This window comes from Lagopus leucura, unplaced genomic scaffold, assembly GCF_019238085.1.
Source record: "Lagopus leucura isolate 7727_CA_CO unplaced genomic scaffold, USGS_WTPT01 Super-Scaffold_100002, whole genome shotgun sequence".
NCBI lineage: Eukaryota > Metazoa > Chordata > Aves > Galliformes > Phasianidae > Lagopus > Lagopus leucura.
Genome location: NW_024962263.1, coordinates 43,067,745 through 43,087,302, shown reverse-complemented (window position 1 = coordinate 43,087,302; position 19,558 = coordinate 43,067,745). Strand labels below are relative to the sequence as shown.

At 38.8% G+C, this 19,558-nt stretch overlaps 1 protein-coding gene across 8 annotated transcripts in view; it reads right to left on the bottom strand.

The window, feature by feature from the left end:
- Nucleotides 1-19,558, bottom strand: part of EPB41L3 (erythrocyte membrane protein band 4.1 like 3) — a 135,839-nt gene that overhangs the window by 12,074 nt on the left and 104,207 nt on the right. For 4 of the 8 annotated variants that reach the window (XM_042868706.1, XM_042868700.1, XM_042868701.1 and 1 more), the window contains exons 9-15: nt 17,061-17,213; nt 14,942-15,039; nt 13,812-13,987; nt 11,040-11,260; nt 2,438-2,491; nt 501-536; nt 268-333 (exon numbers count right to left, since the gene is read on the bottom strand). In XM_042868706.1, coding sequence (XP_042724640.1) covers nt 268-333; nt 501-536; nt 2,438-2,491; nt 11,040-11,260; nt 13,812-13,987; nt 14,942-15,039; nt 17,061-17,213 — 804 coding nt within the window. Of the gene's footprint in view, nt 1-267; nt 334-500; nt 537-2,437; nt 2,492-7,208; nt 7,776-11,039; nt 11,261-13,811; nt 13,988-14,941; nt 15,040-17,060; nt 17,214-19,558 lie in introns of all 8 variants that reach the window. The other 4 variants (XM_042868707.1, XM_042868703.1, XM_042868704.1 and 1 more) reach the window with 4 other exon arrangements.

The window sequence follows — 19,558 nt, the reverse complement described above, 5'->3', positions numbered from 1 at the left end:
GGAGTTTATCCATATCACTACAATTTACACCTGATAAGGAGGCTTCAAACAAACATACATATGCGCGTGGAGGCACACACACATACGCGCACGCATTTACATATTTATAGTACAAGTTAGAGGAGTCGTCGTAATCTGAGAAAAAATATCTACTTAATTTACTAGCAGGTGGGAATACACAGCTCATGCATCATAGTGCAGATCCACAGTTTACCACTAAAACTAACACACATGTACGCACATGCACTGGTATATACCAATACCAACCTCTAACATAAGATTACTATGTTTGACATACACATTTTCACCCTGTATTCGCTTAATCAGACTATTCTGAAAGAAGTGAAAAAGAAAGGGAAAGGTAAGGGACACAGTATTGAAAGGATACAAAATGCTGTTTCTACACATTTCTTCACAGAGAACCAACAGTAACATGCTGGGAGATATGAACACCTCCAACAACAGTACTTTAGTAACATCTGGACCTTCCGCTTCTGTACCTGTGCCTTTAGATCTCCGTCCTCCTCTTGATCCGACTGCCAGCATGAGAAAGATTTGAAAAAACACCTTACCCATCCAATTACAGAAAGCTTTACAAATGTTGGTCAGTGAACTAGGTTCAGAGCACATTTTCTCTTTGTTAAGGACTTAAGGAAAATGCACAGACACAGTAGCTGACTGCAGTTTTTCTAATTCAGAGCAGGCCTCCTCTTTCCAAAGTTGTTAATTTTGTACAAATGATTATTTAATATTTCCCTTTAAAATGTCCATGACCATTGTCTAACTTCCATTATTTAATTCTCTATTATCATTGGTGCACTCTACTTTTATAGGTCCTCTAGCTATGTATGGAGCAGAAGATGGACTTTATCAATGAGATCATTGCTGGTTTAAGACCAAATGGCAATAACAAATTCTTCAGAAATCTGTAATCCCAAAGCTTAAACATATGACGACATCTCCTGGGTCACAGAAGATGTTCTGTATAAATAAGACCAAGGGAAACATGCGCAACAACTTCTAAGGAATGAAACACATCTTATTTGCAAAAAGTGCTGTTTCCTGAACCTCAGTTCCATGCCGCATTAATTATAAATTTACTTCATTTTAGTCTGCATATATTCTTTCAGCACCTATCTGCAGTGGAGATTTTAGATTGCAAATACACAATATTCACTGCATCTCATTTTTTTCAAAAGCAATGCAAAATGGATCACGAACAGAGTCTATTTTTGAAGGATTTCATTTTCAGATGGTAAGTATACAAACTTCCTGAAAATTGGGCATCTATAAGAAAAACAGAGGTTCATAAAATCCTCACCTCTAAAATAAAAATGGCACATAGGAAGATTATTATGAATTTTTGCTAAATAAACTGAACATTTTAAACATAATGGCTTTGGGATTATGTTATGCTTTCTGTATGACTCAAAGCCTGAAGCTATGGAGTGCAACTGATTCTTTAAAGCATTTTGTGCTCCTGACTGTACTCAACAGATGCTGTGTTGTTGCTCCATTTGGATTGTTAATGCTTGCGCCTCTATTTTGACTTAATTTTTCATACAGTTCTAATTAGTGAAATAACCCACTGGAAAATCTTTATCTGTTGACTACTTTATAATTCAGTTCAAATCTATTCTATTTACAGCCAAAGCCAAATTGTCCTGACACGTCATACACAGAACTCTTCCTTGACGGTAATTTTAATGGTCTGAAATATTAATGAGATCTTACTGAAAAGCTACAGTAGTTTTTGCAGCAAGGCTCTGTCTTCTACCAGATGTCAGACCAAATTCAGCTCACGTTTGCAGCTACAACCATATTAATTATGAAAGCATTATATCCACTTCACTAAAGTCACATAGGGCTGAATTTGCCTGCGTGCCCTACATACTATGCTGTGGATAAGAAGCTTATCAGCATCAAGAAAAACCCACTTTTTAATGTTCCACATCTGAAGACAATACGTGGATTGCAATCTATGCATTGTTGAAGATGACGTGAAATTAATTGCACTGAAGGCATTTATAACCTGGAAATACCTTTTCTCAGAAAACTTGAAAACTGTGCTGTAGCTCCTTCCCCCTGCTCCCTCTCTCCAACAGGCAGCAGATTTTAAGAGCAAAGAAACAAGCACCAAACACCACGACATGACCAACCAGGTAGCCAGTGTTTGCATGGGTGATGCTGCTATCATCCCTCTATCTGCACAAGGCAGCGTCGTCTCAGCAGCCTCCAGATAAAATACAGTAGTAAGAACGAATATGAAGGGTGCCCCAAGAACTCTGCTGGCCAAGGGAAGCTCTCGCACATGCACAGAGTGGGGGCCCTACACTGCAGGAGGAGACATGCAGTTCAGCATTCATGCCTGGGGTCAGGGAGAGATGAAACCAAAGGCTCTCCCCTTCAGTAACTGGGGGCCATTGGCCGTACAAACCTCGGTGGCAGTGGTCTCACCATCAGCTGCAGTATCCGTCTGCTCACTGTCAGTCTATTTTGTTAGACAAGTAACCGGGTTCCGAGAGGAAGGCAGGAATAAAGAATAAACCCATCTCATCAGTACACGCTGGCCACACAGGGAGCCATTAAATTCAACATCCCTGTGAACTGCATTAGCACTGCTTTTCAAACCACGCACAAGTCAAAGAAGCAAAATAAAGGTGCTATATTAGTAAACAGAACAGACTCAGAGGAAGACTCAAGGCGTACTGTACACAGTATATGGCGTTACTGTAACAAATTTTTAAGCCAAACAAAACATTACTGGATAAGTCTTATTTGGATAGCAGATTATTTTTTTATTTTTTTATTTTTTTTCATAAGAAAGCCAGGTGGCTTTTAAAAATCTAAATCTAAAAAAAATAAAAATAAAAATTAAAATTAAATTAAAATTCTATTTTCTAAAGAAACTTTTCCTCCCAAAATGATTTTTAAAAAATGTTGTTTATCAAATTTTTGTTCTAGCCAATAGAGATTAATGTGGTGTTTGACCTTTTATCTGGAGGGGGAAAAGATTATTAAAAAGAAAAAAACTACTTGAACAGTCACCTGACTTTCAGCCCCTCATTTGTACAGAAAAGTTGTCTTGTCTCCACATTTACACACTATGAGGCTGTCTGCATTACCAAGGAGTAGAAATAACCATACCCCCTCCTGTCTAACGAGTAATGGTAGGGCTCAGATCCCACTTGGTTCCAGTAAACAGCAGCTGATATTGTTACCAACAGCAAAAAGAAACAAAACTATCATTAAAAAAAAAAAAACAAAAAAACAAAAAACAAAAAACCACACTTCTCATTCCATTTCAGAATATGAATAAAAGCAGGAGAAAAATAAAAAGTAACTCCCTCCCGCCTCCCCCCAACAACACTCACTAGGTACAAGTGATAAAAAGGAAACAAAGCACAGCATTGCTCACACTGGTCTGTCCCTGCTTTGCTCCAGTAGAACACTGACACCATGAAGAAAGTTTTAGAGGAGAGCTCGTGTCAAGGCATAAATCAAGTCAAGTGTAGGTTATTACAGGCCGGGAAGATAGCTTGAGTGATTGCTTTTGATGTTATGTAAGCTTGCAGAAAACTATTAAGGAAAGAAAATACTCCCTAATGCCCTAGACTGGCACATACAAGTTGTTTTAGCATCAGTGGACGCTCTTATTTTGATTACTGACTTTCTGTGGTCTCTAGATGATCTACACATCTCATCCTCAGATCACATCAACATGAAATGGGAGAAATAGGCAACCTACTGAGAGACATGGATGCAGTATCACTTTTAACTTTGAATTTTTTATCTTCTGTCATTTTATGACAACTGCAGTGGTTCATAAAGACACTTTTTTGAATATGTTTTCATTGCTTTTTTCTTTACTATTCCTTTCTTCAAATAATTTGTAATTGTGTGACAGGCAGAAGAATAAGCAGATATTCTGAACTACTGGGTAAGTGCACAAATGCAAGCTAGATGCAATTTTTCAAGCAATAACCACTCACTAGGCAGACCACTTTTGTTTTTAAATAAAACTATACTGCCAAAATAGCCTACTTAGCCAGGCAAGCTACTTTCACTAAAGTGTCACAAAAAGTTTGAAAATGGTTTCTTTATTAGCAAAGAACTTCACTTCTTTATAACATGGGGAGTTGTAAAAGTATGGCAGTATGAAAAAAAAAAACCAAACCACAAAACCAATGCATTTTTACTCCTATTTCATAAAAAATAATTAAAAAAAAAAAAAAGAGGAATTGATGAACCTAGGCATCTAAAAGGAAATAAAACATTTCTGTCAAGACACTTTTCATCTAACACATACTGCATATTTAAGAACTTGAAGCTGGGAGCATTAGTTAAATATTAATAGCAATGTTAGCTAGGTACCAACAGAGAATGTAAAGAAACCTAAGAGGACAGATCCTGTCTGGCTGCACAGAGTTCCTCCAGACTCCCTGCATCGTTTAAGGGAGGACTGAGCTCAGCAAGGTATGAAACACTGAGTATAGCTCTTCTAAGTGCCTTCTGCATCACTGTGTCCAATATTTTGTGAACTGGAAGCACATTTTTTTGGGAAGAAGATTTTATTTCTTTCCCCATAACAGCAATAAAAGCCTAAATAAGGCACAAAACTCTGATTACTGTAATGTACATGTCTGCTAAAAAGCCAATCAACAGCCACGGAGCAGAAATTGGCATTATTGGGTCACTTGAAGTGAAGACGATTGCAGAGCAGGGAATGGTGAATGAATAGGCTCAGCAAGGCAGGTCTCCTCAGGAGCAAGAAAGGTTGGGCTCAAATCATACGGGCTGCAGTGCACCAACAACAGGCAGCTGCTGCTTGTGCTTGTGGGCATGTAAGGGACTGGAAGGGAAGAGAGCAGCTACCTCCTGAAATGCTGTGGCTGCACATCCTCTAGTTTGCGATCATAATTGCTGTGATTTGTTTTGCCAATGTAATGCAGACATGCCCAAGTTTAAAACATACTCACTGTCATGCAATGTTTTGAACAAGAAATGCCCCCGGATTAGGCACAAGTCTGTGTTGACTGCCAGAAAGCACTGCCACAGTAATCACCTTTACAAAAGAGCTACATTAAAAACTCTACTTTGTAACACTTCCAAACTTCACTCAGTAAGAAGTGCTCGCTGCTAAAAGAAAAGCAGACAAATGCATTATATAAATGCTGCCTCATTCTGGAGCTGGCACTGTATTAACACTGCTCTTGCTATTAGATTAATCCTAGTACGGAGCTAATGCAAATTGAGAATAAACACCGTTTCAAAGTGAAGACACGAAATGAGACAGCAAAATTTGGGACACTTTTTATCAGAAATTGCACCTCATTACTTCTTAGTTAGGCATTACAGAGCCAAAAGCATTTAATGACAATATTTTTGCAAGATAAACTGATGCAACTTTTGGCTTTCCACCAAAAGGAAATGAAATCCTGTACCAAGTAATAGAAAAACAAACAAACAAATGAAAAAAAAAAAAAACATTGTGGAAGATTTCACAAACATTTAGATGCACAAGGTGTTTACTGGAGACAACCAGTGCAATGGCATAGACCAGTGGCCAATACAACTTTTTACAAATAGCCAGCTGGTTACCAAGTATCTGATCTGGTGTTGTCACACACAAAGCAAAAACCATACTTGTGCATTTGAGGAGAAAGGGAAAGGGGGGAGAAAAGAGAAAAAATTACTTCATTATTGTATTCTGCCCACAAAGAGTATCTAGGCACCAGCAAAAATAACTCTGTTACTTAAACAAACAGATTCCTTTTCTTCTTTTGGATATATTACCATGTCCAGTGCTCTCAGAAGCACTGTATGTTCTTCTGCAGTTGGATTATTATCTGTGATGATAACCGTGGTGACTTGAGGCAGTGATTGTGGCGGTGATAATTTAACACTGCAAAGTTAACATGGCCCACATGGCATGCTCTGGTAGCAGCTGCACAACAGCTGTTCCAATGTGAACTCTCACTGATACACTGGATTTAAGTATGGGAAAACAATTTTACCTGAAGTAAAGAGCAGGCTGAGGCCTAAAATCCAGATCCAGGTTTCACTGGACCAGAAAACCCTTTCTAGGCTTGTGCTATGGCTAATGGCTTATTGCAAAAAGCTGAGCCTTCTTCAATTTCAAACACCCTGAACTTGGCGTGGACGCTCATTGACTAACTGTTTATATAAACATACATACATGTGCATGCATATATATGAGGGCTGCTCCAAAAGTAATGTCTCTTATTTCAAAGTGTTGGCCCATGAAGTCAGAGGCAGATGTTGGTGGTATGGCAGCAGAGGTTGAATTTTTCTGCCAGTACTTTATTACATTTTGATGTTGTGTGACAGACGACAACAGAGGGGCAGTCTGAAAGAATGGTGCCTGACATGGAAGTGCGTATGAAGCAGAGGATTTTAATTCCTCCACAGGCAAAATTGGCACTCATTGACAGTCATAGATGCTTGCTGAACATTAATGGAGACCAAACAGTGGACATAAGCATAGTGAGGTGGTGGGTGGTGCGTTTCAGCAGTGGTGACAGATGGTGGGTCACCTCTGCTGGTGCATATATTTACAAGCAGTGGCATGCAAGCTCTTGTTCATTTCTGGATAAAATGCACAGCTAATGGTGGTGGTTATGTTGAAAAACAGTGTTTTGTAGTGGAGAATTTGTTCTATCAAATAGTGTCATTGTACTCTTTGTATCTGTAGTCATTTCCATGGAAATAGATAGGAAGCATTACTTTTGGAGAGACTTACATACTTATGCATCAAATTGTACTTCCTTCCCTCTGTTTAGAATGCTACTCTAACACACCCTAGCATAAAGACACAGGGGAAAAAAAGCCAAACAGATCTTGGTGGGTCAGAGGCTTCAATGCTGACTGGTGACAATTTATTTAGCAAAGGTCACTTTGCATCAGCCATCACAGTTTGAACCAAGCCACTTACACACAGTGTTGTGCCTAACCCTGGGCCCCAAGCTGCACTCCCAACACAAGAAAAAAAATAAAATAAATGAAAAAAAAAAAAAGAAAAGAAAAGAAAAGAAACAACCCCAAACCAAAAACACCCCATCCCTTCTAACATATCAGCACAGACAGAAATGAGGCTCTGAAAGTAGGACCACTATTGCAGCAATCTAACACTGGTTAGGACTGAAGCACTGAACACAAAAAAGAGTGTTCGATGCCGAGGTACACACCTCTTCCTCTGAACTGTCACTCAGGTCATTGGCAAGTGAGGCACTCAAGGAGGCCGCCTTGGGCTCCAGGTAGCAGAGGCACATAGCCAGAGGAAAGGAGAGAGTGAGGGCATATGGCACTGAGAAAGAGGCAGAGAGCAGAAAGAAAAAAATGAAGAGGAAGCAAGGCACGAGGGAGGGAGAGCGGATGGGAAGGTAATGCTGCACGCTGGCAGGCAGGAGGTTGGTTTCTGAGAGGTTAGGGAGCGACAGGTAGCCGTCATCATCCAGGAGGGAAGGGAATGAGTCAGGAAGTTGCAAGGAGAAGGAAAAGAGTGTCCCGCCTTTGCCGGCTTTTTGCTTATAGCCGAAAGCCACGTCTTGCTCTGCGGAGCAAACTCTCCCTTTTCTGTCGGAGTCCGGCTCTGCCTCCCCGTGCTTTGAAGCACCCTCGTTGGGTGACTCACAGCCTAAGGGCTTTTTTCGAGCGCTCTCCTTGCATCTCCTGCGAAGCTTGGCTGAAGATGCATGGGGACCAGGCTGTGGGGATGGTGAGGAGTGGAGTGAGTCAGTGCCAAGAAAAGGTGGCTGGGGACAGAGAAAGAGCAGCAAACAAGGCGCAAAAGCAAAAGGACAAAAAGAAAACTGTCATTAGTTAATTTTCTTCCGTGATGATAAATAAGATATATATATATATATAAAATCATAAACAGCATCTTAACACTACAGCTTTTAACTGAGTTAAATTTTGTACGTTTCCATGCTGCACACTACACGTATGAGTGAATAATGGTTACAGCTTACAAAAGGCAACATCTCGATTCAGCATTTGTCTAGTCATCTGCAGTGCACAATTTAAATCAAAATCTTCACAGCTATGTGTGGAGGTGATGGTGCTGCCAATTTTCGCCCACTGCGCAACTTTCTTTAAATCATAGGGAGCTTTCAAACATGAAGTACAACAAACAAACAGGGGCACATATTCCTAGTATCAACAGTGCTTGTGGTGCTGCCCTTACTCGAGTTGTGGGGAGACAGAGTTGGAGCCATGTGATTCCCACCTATGCCAGGCACAGCACCACTGATAATTATTTAAATCCCTAAGATTTGAAATTCTGTGTGTCTAAATTAGTGCATTACAACATGTAAAAAAATGCTATATCCAAAAACTAACTCAAACGTATTCTGCTTTTGGTGGCAGATAAACCTATAGGTCAGTATTAGTTTGATATCTACCCGAGCAGCACTTCCTCAGCCCAAGTCCCACAGCCATGCACCCATCACACTGGCCCCATGCAAAGACATTTTCTCTGCAGTCAAAAAGTGAGTTTTTGTTCCTTATGAAGAAGCAATAATATACCCACTGCTTTTGTTACAAATTTTACTGCAATCAATAATGTCACCAACAAGCAGGATTTGCTTTAATGCAACACTTGCACGGCATTCAACCATTCATTAAGATAACTCAAGGGCAAAAAGAGGAATGCAATTCAGGAGGGTACTTGCTTCTAGCTGACATACAACACACTTCCTAGAGGACAGCCACAACTAATCTTCAATCACAGTCAACACCAAAACACCCCGGTGCCAACAACCTGTCTTGCTGCTGATGGAATTTTGGCATTTTGGCTAAAGTCAACTAGGTGCACTTAGGTGAAGTGACAAACTGGCTCACTGACCAAGCCAATTACCTGAGCCGTTCCACTGCTTGTCTTCTTGCTGAACTTAGCAAAGACATCACAACTGCACTCACACTGCAAACTCCCAGGAGCAAAATGATTCAAAGACAAAATAGCCTTTATCTGCACAAGCTGGTGCAAAATCTGAGCCAATAAGCTGGATCACAATTTTAGATACAGGTGGCATCAAGCTAGTTACTAAGCCTAACCTGCCTAACAGCAGGAATGGGATTTCAGCCCAATGTTTACATAGAGGCGTCAATTCCCTTCCTCCTAATATTTTGCTTCTCTCTCTTCCCTAATGGGGGAACAGGCTAAGTTTTTATTTTTTAGATAAATCTACCAGTTCCAGCAACTTAGATTCCAGAAATCAGCAACTAAAAACAAGCCTAACTTAAACAAATATCTTCTTTGTGAGCTTAATGCAGTAAACGCGAGCCAAAATCGAATGCTAATGGACTCATAGGACTTTATATGAGCAAAATACACAGAATTTCTTTCCATGCTGTAAAGACAAAAAAGCCAAAGTAAATTTCTTCTTTGCTAATGCAGACTATTCACTTATGGACATCTCTGCAGCATTAATATTTACAATAATGAGTAAAAAGTATGGATAAAGCAAAGAAAAAACATCCTAGTAGGAAAAGTGTGCATCAATGTATGTGTCCTTGAACAGGAATATGATTTCAATCATGTCCCATGTTTCTTGAGACTGTTCTCTTCATAATGAATGACAAACTGTTGGCAGGTCCAGTGTGAAGCAGGACTAAGATCACTATATAATTACAGGTCTGAAACTGTTAACAGGTGGTTTAAACAGAACCCACCTCCTGGGGATTAGAAGTCATTCATTTGTGTGTGTTTAAGAATTATCAAGATGTTTTCCTAAAAATAGCTCTGACTATTTCTAGCCATCTCCAAGGAACACGTGATCTTTGAAATACAGCTGAACCTCTCCACTGACCTAAATTAACACTCAGAACAGAATTAGTTTCAACTGGATATTCTCTGCATATATGATTTTCATCCATGTTTCTCCATGCAGAAACTAATGGAGTTGCAAAGAGACTCTAGTTAAATTCTACAGAGATTCTCTTTTTAGTTCTACAATTGAAGAAAATCTTTTCTCATCTGCAGTTTTGGTAATTCAGTTCATTTCTGATTTTTGTACCTTAAGTGGCAGCTCTTTACTTGAGGACCTGTTCCTTTTGCTATATACCTCATTATGTGATAAGGCTCGAAGTTCAGGCTCTCAGATTGGCATTCATGATCAGTTTTATAGGTATAAAGGTATGAAGTTTCTTCCTCGCAAATGCAGAGCGCAAATGTTGCTTAGTAAATGTGTCCCTTAGCAAACTTTTTGAGTGATATCCTATATTCAATACTCTGTATTGGTTTTTTTCTCCTCAAAGTATGAGAAAAAAGACATTCTACACTGTCTTTTATTATTCTACCTCATTTATCCTCACTATCAGTTTTAGAAATTCAGCATCTTCTCCGTCCCTCTGATTTACCCCTTCTTAGTATCTCAGTAAATGCAGCTGTGCGTGTTACTTATATGCAGTGGTAGTGGAATTGAGCTTGGTGACAGACAAGCCAAATTTAGCAATTGAGTAGAGAGAGAATCATCAAAAAAACAATTTTCTTTGGTGAAAACTTTAGAATAAAGTAAATGCTTTTGTAAGCCAGATAATCAGCTTATAATAGTATGCTAATAGCCAAAAGATAATAGGAAAAAATCTCACTGAAATATATACAGGCAAATACATTGCTATGGGAAAGGAATGAGAAAAGTACAACGGGTTAAAGAACAGAGCTATGCATAAGGACACAGAATTACTTTGTTGCCCTGACAAAAAGTCACTAAAGTCAAAATACAACTGAAGACCAAAAGAGCAAAATATGCACTTCTAGGCTATTTTTTGATCCACTGTTAAATGGATTTGCTTCACAAAATATACACTCCGATGCAAGAATTGGCTTTTAAATCATATGAAATGCAAAAGGACTATACAAATATTGATTCAAAACATTTAGATACGTATACGTGTATTATGTATATTCTATGTTCCTCTAAATGTAGGAAGCATCTTCTCCCTTCCTAACAATTCTGTGCTGGTCTGAGCACTCTTCAAGCAGATCAGTTTAACAAAAAAAAACCTAAGAACTCTACCTTTGTGTCATGGCGTACTGCCGAGATGGGGGTGACTTCCTCTGCTCTTTTCTTTTTGCCCTCTTCATCATCTTTCTCTTCTTCTGCCTTTTTCTCCGGAGTCACAGTGGTTATCAAATTGGTCTGAGAGATGCCCTTTGTTGTGGCGTACTGGCCAGTACCAACCTCTGCAGCAGACACAGAATCCTTCATGTACATTTCATGGTTTTCATTCACTGATGCTAAAAGCAAATATTTAAAGAGGGAAAGTCTGAAATAGCTTTTGCTGAGAAGCTGCATAAAATTAAAAAGCTGGGTTAGTAAAACATCCAGATACTGCTGAGAACAAAGCTACATCTCGTGTCAGAAAATCAGAAGCCTGTGCATACATTTAAATAAACTGCTTACTTGAAATAAAGCCCTTAGCTTTTATATGCATAAACATATATTATGGATGCATATATACACATTACTGCAGCTAATGTGTGCATTACATAGTTGTTAAATGTTAGCAAGCCATTGCTACTCTATTCAGAGTAGCAATCAGAAAAAAATAATGCATTGCTATATATATCAGGCTGAAAACATGTGGGAAAACATCAGCCATGGGGATGGAAGAGATTTTTTTTTTTTTAATCTGTCAGAATAGAGCAGTACAGATCAAATGCAGGGTAAATAATGCACTGCACTGCAGGAGATGACAATATTGATGTAACACACATGAAGTATCTGAGAGACACGAAATCTGATCTTTCAATTATCAAGTATTAAATTCTGTCGGTTAAGTGAAATCGTTATCCTAAAAAATTCTGGAAAGTCATGGCATTCGATTCAATGGATAAAACCAGAATTTTCTAGGATGTAAATGCTTTGATAATTCATCATACTTAATCATATATTAAGGATTTCAAAATAGAGAGTAAATATACAGATAGAATGTAATACAAACACTAATGTAACACAAACACCAGATCCTGCTCTCTGCTCTGCAATTAATTACTGATTCACCAGGACTAATCAAACGTGTAAAGTTACTTGCATGTGTAGCAAACCACAGGGCCAGGATCACAGTGTAATTAATCATGATGCAGAACATTATTGGCATGTTTTCGTTACAGTAAAAAGATCAGCGAACAAACCATAAGCATTAATTTAAAAAAAAAAAAAAAAAAATCTTTTCCCCATTTGCACTTAGGCAAATTACCATAACAAAAATCTTGCAGAGTCGAACAAATGCTCAGGAAAAGCTTTCAGATATTTTGTCTCTTGGGAAAGAGCTTAGGAGGTGGGAGAAAGCAAAACAAGTAAAGGGAGACATCTTGTTTAGATGTTACAAACAAAATAGTGCAGAAGGGTAATTTCTGCTTTGAGACACATGCACAGCAATCAGGTCACCAGTTGCTTGGTAACAAGCAAGAAGCACATCAGAATTAGAAGATTCCAAAATTATTAATGACAAGCAGAACCTTTAGGGGGCAGAAAAGAAGGCTTGTCACTAGTACTTTTAAATCAGTGCTTCTTTCCTCCCCCTCCCCCCCCTCCACCATCAACTATATTCATTGAAACTCATTGGTAATATTTGGCTGGAGAATTCACTTTTTTTTTCTTTTCTTTTATTTATTTATTTATTTATTTTTAAACCATAGTGATTCTAAATTCAGTCTCAATATTTTTTTTTCTACAAAAATAAATTGCAGCTTATTTTTACTCAGTAGCTGACAATAACAGCTGATGAAGTAGCTGAGAGTCTGCATCACGCGCTGGCCTAACTTAGAGGAGCAGCAAACCTTGATTCCACAAGCCACAGAGAAAGTGAGGAGAAGAGGGACCTGCTATTAACCTGCCTATGTTATTCTCCATCTTACATGCTCAAAAGTGATGTATGTAAAAATGGCTCATCAAACTAAGATGCTTGTTATTACTGTATGAAGGAAAACAATCTGTGAATTTAACTATATACTTAATTGAAAAACTGCATATGAAAAAAAAAAAAAGGCCAAATTTATCAAAACCCAAGCAATTACTCTTGTAAATCCTGACAAAGCTTGAAGTCAGACTTGCTCAAGTGGGAAAGCCCTGTATGGCAGATCTGGTACTTCGTTCTTTTCCCAAGCAAGAAAGGATGCAGGGATGAGGCCAAGGAGTGGGGCCCATGAAGAGCAGAGTCCCAAAACATCCTGCAGGCAAACACCTTGTAGCTGCAGCAGCAGTAAATTTAGGACATTATTTATCTACAGCTTGTTTGTGGCAACCCACAGGCCGCATTCCCTATAATACTGTCAGGTCCTGGTGTCAGATCTCTTTTCTCTCTGCTGAAAGGGAGCAGAAGTCATGAAGCAAGGACTTGGTTTCCTGCTCGTCTCTTCGGGGCACACTGACTTCCCAAGTGGGAGGTGGCTCCTGAGAAACCACCTTAGGCAGTCATTTCATAAAAGGCTCCAGGACAACAGAGAAGATGCCCTACTGAAAGTCAGCAAGCTTTGTAGGACCGTCATGTGAGAGATTTACCCTCTACTGCCCAGGTGAACATTCCCACTGCAAAAATTTATGGACCTAATTTCCAAGTCCAGTTATGCAGACAACTATAAGTCATGTTTCCTCCCACACAAGCCGTGCGCTGCAGGCCATTAGTGATACAACCTCCATCACCGGTACGTAGCGAATGTACAGGTACTTACATTCTCCTCTCAGCAGAAGCTCAGGAGGTATGAAATCACAAGAGGTTTACATCAAATTTAAAGCAGTGACCATCACGAGTGTAACTTCTGACCGAGTCAATGAAGAGGACCTTACCCCCATCCAAGCTGCGGGACATCGTGTAACGTTTACTAGAAGACCGCTCAAAGTAAGGTGCGGGTCGGTCTATGAGCGCACTGGCTCTTCTCGTCTGAGCCTGTGTCCTACCACTGTAACGAAACTTGGAGCCCAGTGTGAGGAACTTCTTTGGAGGTGCTTCAGGTAGAAGGAGCCTAAAACACACCGAGCACACAAGGATTACTCCACATACTCCACAGAGCAGCCTACTACTTTTGCAGAAGGAAGAACACCACTGGGACCTGCATCTCACAGGTCTATGCCAGAAAAAGGGATCAAACAATGCCTCACATATAATATTGTAAGATCTCTTAACTAAAGTGCTAAGAACTTAGGGCCAGATTTGTTAACAGGGATGTAAAATTTTTCAGGTTAGAGCCTTCCCGCCCTCTGTGTTTTGGCTATGGAGTTTGCTGAAGAATCCATCCTCCTGCTATGGAGTTTATGCTTTAAAAATCAACTTCCTATTAAAAAGCAGAAAACATTCAAAAAATGTACAATTTCTTTTTAGATCCTGTGATACTAAGATGAAGTTTTATAAAAACATGCAGACAGCTTCAACCAATAATTTTGGAAAAGCAGAGAAATTCTTCACTTGACTTGAGAGGGAATTTTAAGTACTGAATACTTATTTTCAGGTCTTCTTAGATATCAAAAAAGTAGCTATATATGCATAGTTGCAAAATTCCTCAGTAATGTAAAACTCACATCTATGGGCTGGGTACTACAGGTGACCAAAAAATAGAATACAAGTTACTGTCTGTGTTTTCATTTGTAATTAACATTTTATTTTTATTTTTTATTTTTTGCCTTGTTTTCACTCTTATTCATATTTCCCAGTAACTTTCCGTATACATTATTCTACCTAGACAGAGAAATATATGTGCAGAAGAGTCTTTTTTAGGCTTTTTTATTATAGTGACTGATGTTACCATGCAGAGATAAAGCAAGGTAAGAACCATATGGTGATTTTAAACATTTAGTACTTTTATGGAGTGCTCAGAGCCACTTCTTGATCAAAAAGACAATTTGATTTGGAGGCTTTAGTCTCTGCTGACAATTTTCCACTGGATCTTATTGCACACCTTTAGGAAATGACATCCACATACCTGAAAAATGTATGGTGCTCAACACACACTTTCCATAAGCGCTTTGCAGCACGATGATTTGGCAACTTAAACCCAATAGTGCTTTCAAACTGCTCAAACTGGGTAGGAAAAAGAAAAAGTACATTTTTGATGCAGTGCAACTATAGTTAGGCAGTGTGCACAGGTACATAATTTCATCTTAATTTCCTATCTATACAATCTAAGTGAAAAGATAAAGTATATGCTGATGTATATCATCCTATATATACATGCATCCAACAGACTACAGTCTCAGAAGGAAACTGGGAGTGGTAACCAAAGGCAGCCTTTGGAGATTGCTCTATGGGGAAAAGAGAGATAACGAGCAAAACATTTTTGATGGTGACACTGATGCTTTATGCACTATACTAACAAAATGATCAGTAAGACTTGGGAAATTTCTGAGAGAAACAAACAACATGTGAATGTCTTAACCCTGTTGTTTTAACTTCAACAGTCTAGAGAACAGTGGGAAGCCTGATAACAGCCTGAAGGGGAGCAATAGTCTCCTGGGACTGATTTGGTCTCACGCAGCCTTGTATTAAGGAGAATTAGAGTGAAAGAACTAGAGTTAGTAAGTCACAGTGTTTTTAGCTAATTTGTATCCTGGGACAGATGAGAAGAAAAGCAGGTAATTGAAAGAGTTAGCTGGGGACACCAAGTGACCTCTCTAGATTGTGCTGCAGATTTATATTACAGGTGCAAAAGCTGTGACAGCTGCAACTGCTGTATGACTACATGCAGATAGCTGAGTAGGTGAAACAGCGTTGCTGTGATCAGGGAAAGAAAGTAGAAGGGCACTCGTAAGGAAGCCTGGATCCCTATGGGGAACTGACAAGAGAGAAACACGTCAGGAAACAGCAGAAATGATGAAGATGATTGAAACAACACATGGGATGGTGACTCACATTATCATCAAATGTAATCTGAAATCAACTGCACTGATCATTTTGTGGAACTAACTATGACCTGGTCACAGAAAGCACCATACCAACACCAGCAGAGCTCAAAAGGAGAGCCTGAGTGCAGAACTGAGAACATCAGTGGCTCTTCTTTTTTTTCTTTTAAATTAAACTCAGGATGTGAGGTTGGTTGTTAAAACTGTGTCTGTTGTGTGACAGAAGATGTAGGACTGTGGATTTTGGATAACAACTCTGCAACTGCTCAAGTCCCAGTTACGGTGATGGCCACAGCAGATTTCCCAGGTCACTTATGAAGCCAGTAGTTGGCTCAGGATTCCCACTGTAATATTTCATTAAGGGAGAAATGCCAGTCTTCAACCAAATGACTTCTGTCCTGCTGTGTAGCTCCAACCTCTAAAATGGATTTTTTTTTTTCTTAATCTGTTACAAATTGATTGCTGTACCAGCAGTTGAAATTGAGACACTGTTTTGTTAATGATGATCTTGAACTCTTCCTGGGATTTTTGCTATGATCTATCATCCTATTTCTGCGTTAGCGCCTGCTTAACAGACGTTACTGTCGGTGTATTTGCTATGCATCAGGCTGAGCCACGAGAGGGCACTCACGATACGAGATTTCACACTGCATCCCGGGTCAGAACGTGAGCTTCTATGGGGCTGGAAGGGCAAAAGCATGTAGCCAGCAAAATGCTGAATGATGGATGTTGGCCTTGTTTTTATCAGTCTCTGGATTTCGACTCGAGCTCCAAATGCACAATATGATATGGTTATAAAATTTGGTAGGACCTATCTATGTCTTAGTGAGTAATATGAACAGACACTAACTCAATACACAACACGATGATGGATGATGAGTACTCCGTGAATAAGCAAAATGTTACTTAAATTCCCAAAGTATTCATAGTATGAATGAGCTCTTTGCAAGCAAACAGCATTTTTTTTTATATATATAAGTATATATATTTGCTGTTTATGTGAGTTCAGGGTTGTAAACAGAAAAATACAGATTTTACCTGTATTTTAAATAAAGTATTTCCCTAATCTTTCCTAAGAAAATCACCACAAATTAAAAAATATAAATGAAGGGGAATGTTAAAGACATGACAAATCAACAAATCAATGAGAACACAATTTTTTTGAAAAGATTTGTTCAGTGGGGAGTGTCAGGATCTCCTTACCTCCCCTGGTCGGATTTTGATGTAGAAGTTGTTCCTTTTGTATGAAATTTTCAGAACCTTTGGCCAGGCAAATCTATTTATTCTGAGTCGGTCTCGGTATATTAAGAGGCCACTTGCGCAAACTCCTAACATGATTTCCACTCCTTCAGAATCCTGGAATAACAGGCAACATATACTGTTGAACAACTCTCTCTTTAAATCCCAATACAGACACTCATATATTGTGTTTCTACCTGAGCTATCTGTTCTTAATGCACCAGCTAAGCAATGTTATTTCTGAGTGCTACCCTACTCATCAACAATTTCTTGCATTCAGGCAAGGAATAGTAAGGCTGGGCAGAATGAGACAACGTCCATGTTTCGGAAGTTATCTTTTAGAAAAACTACAAAAGGAGGGAGTAACATTGTATATGGTATTAAAATAATGATATTAACCATATTGCACACTTTAATTACTTAAGTGTCATTAGGGTAAATGCAAGATTGAAAATAAGTAGGACTGCATACACATTTCCCAGTCCCAGCATCTCCCACACTCCACGAGTAAACGCTCTGATCAGACCAATTTTTCTCCTGTAGTTTTTTTTCCTCTTGGTTTTGGCTGATTTGCTAGCTTCTTTAATGCTGTTCTGCCTATGTTCAGTATTTTCACTTCCTTACTTCTCTGCTGTTGTATGTAAAATTACCAGTTGGCATAAAGTTGGCCAATTAGATCAGAAAGATTATTTTAAATCTGGGAGGTTTACAACTCATTTTGACAGGGAAGCAAGCTTTAGGTCAGACATGTTAGCATCACAAAAGCTTTGGCCAAAATCCTATTAGAATATACCTAAATAGATGTGTATTTTAAGTAAGAACTATATTCTTCGCTTTCCTTTAGAAGCTTTCAAATAGTCTAAGCCAATCTTCAGTGTTTACTATCACCACTAGCCTGTATAATTCTATTTTTTATTTAGCTAAGCATTAACAGTGTTGGAGAAAACAAATGTTTGTCTTAAAGAATAGAGTCCTTTGGTAATTATTTTAAAATAACTTAAAGTTACAAGTTTAACAACAGCAGCTATGAAGATGTCACTCTGTGATAATCAAGAAATGAATTAATAATTTGCTACTAGTTTTCCCACCCAATAGAAGTCTAATTATGTTTAAGATGAGCACAAAGGCATACGTGGTCAGATAAAAGAAAGCAACAGCATGGCTTGAAGTAAAAAAAAAAAAGATGTTTTAAAATCAGATATGTAACACAGAATTAGGACCAAAAGGTCACTTCAGTGTTAAAAGACACATCAGTTAAGAACGTTGTGCTCCAAAAAAAAGATGGTGTCACAACACAAAGGTATCTTTTCAGTATATGTGGTCATGGTGGGCCACTAGAGAAAAAAAAAAAAAAAGTAATTTTTTTGCTGGAGTTCAGTTTGCCAATTTCCTAGGCTAAGAGGAAGCTCTAAGTACAGCAAATACATTTGAAAAAAAAATGAAGTCTTATTGCTTGTAATCACATTGCCTGGAATGATCCTTATATGCTCACATGCCTACATAAGATATATAACTGCAGATAGAAGGGCTGCTATTTCTGCTATACTTGCCCAAAACCTTATTGAGAAATGCTTTCTTTCTTCCTTTCCACCTTTACAGCAGATTTCAATGCATTCAAAGCTTTTCTTGTTTGTAGGTATCAAAAGCTGCTTCTCAGTGTGATATTATTGGTGCAAACCAAAACCTGGGGGAATTGGTTTTGTTTTTTTTTTCGTGAGCCACAGGACACAACACTCTTTGCTGTAACATCAGGAGGCACCGAGCTGCACATACCTGCAGCTCTACATATGAATGGGAGGTTTTGTCAGAATGCTGACAGCCCAGAGGACAAATCTGTCTATCTGAACACAATTTTAATTGTAGCCCTGTGCTGGCTAATTGAGAGCTAGCTTTAACAGCAGTTGGCAAGCCCAGCATCTGTTGAATACCTCAGATACCTGCACAGCCTTAATGAATTGACACTGACACTGAGACATCTGCCACTGCATGACTTCAAAAGGGCACCCACAGAGACACTTGTCCAGCAGCCTGATACCATCCCATCACATCGGCAAGCCTAATTAAAACTAAATGCTACTTCTCATGCCGATTCTAATTTTCCCATTTTTAGCTCCATTTTTGAGATAGCTACTGGGTTTCTTAATCCACAGACATACCCAATTCAGTAAGCAATGCAGCTTTAAACATTAAGAAAATTACTTCAGAGAGACGTTGGCTTGCCTACCAACTTACTTTTCTCTGAGTCTTTCAAGATAAAGAACAGAAAAGTAAAAATGGACACTGATACTTTGTAAGGAGGAGAAAAGAAAGGTTATCTCAGGACATCCTAACTTAAATTTCATGGCCTTTATCCAGTATTTAAAAAGAAAAACACTCATCCCTTAATGCCATGGTATGTCAAATTTTAGTAATGAAGCTCGTAGCATATTGAGAACAGGAACTCACTTTGTTGCTGTTCTGCA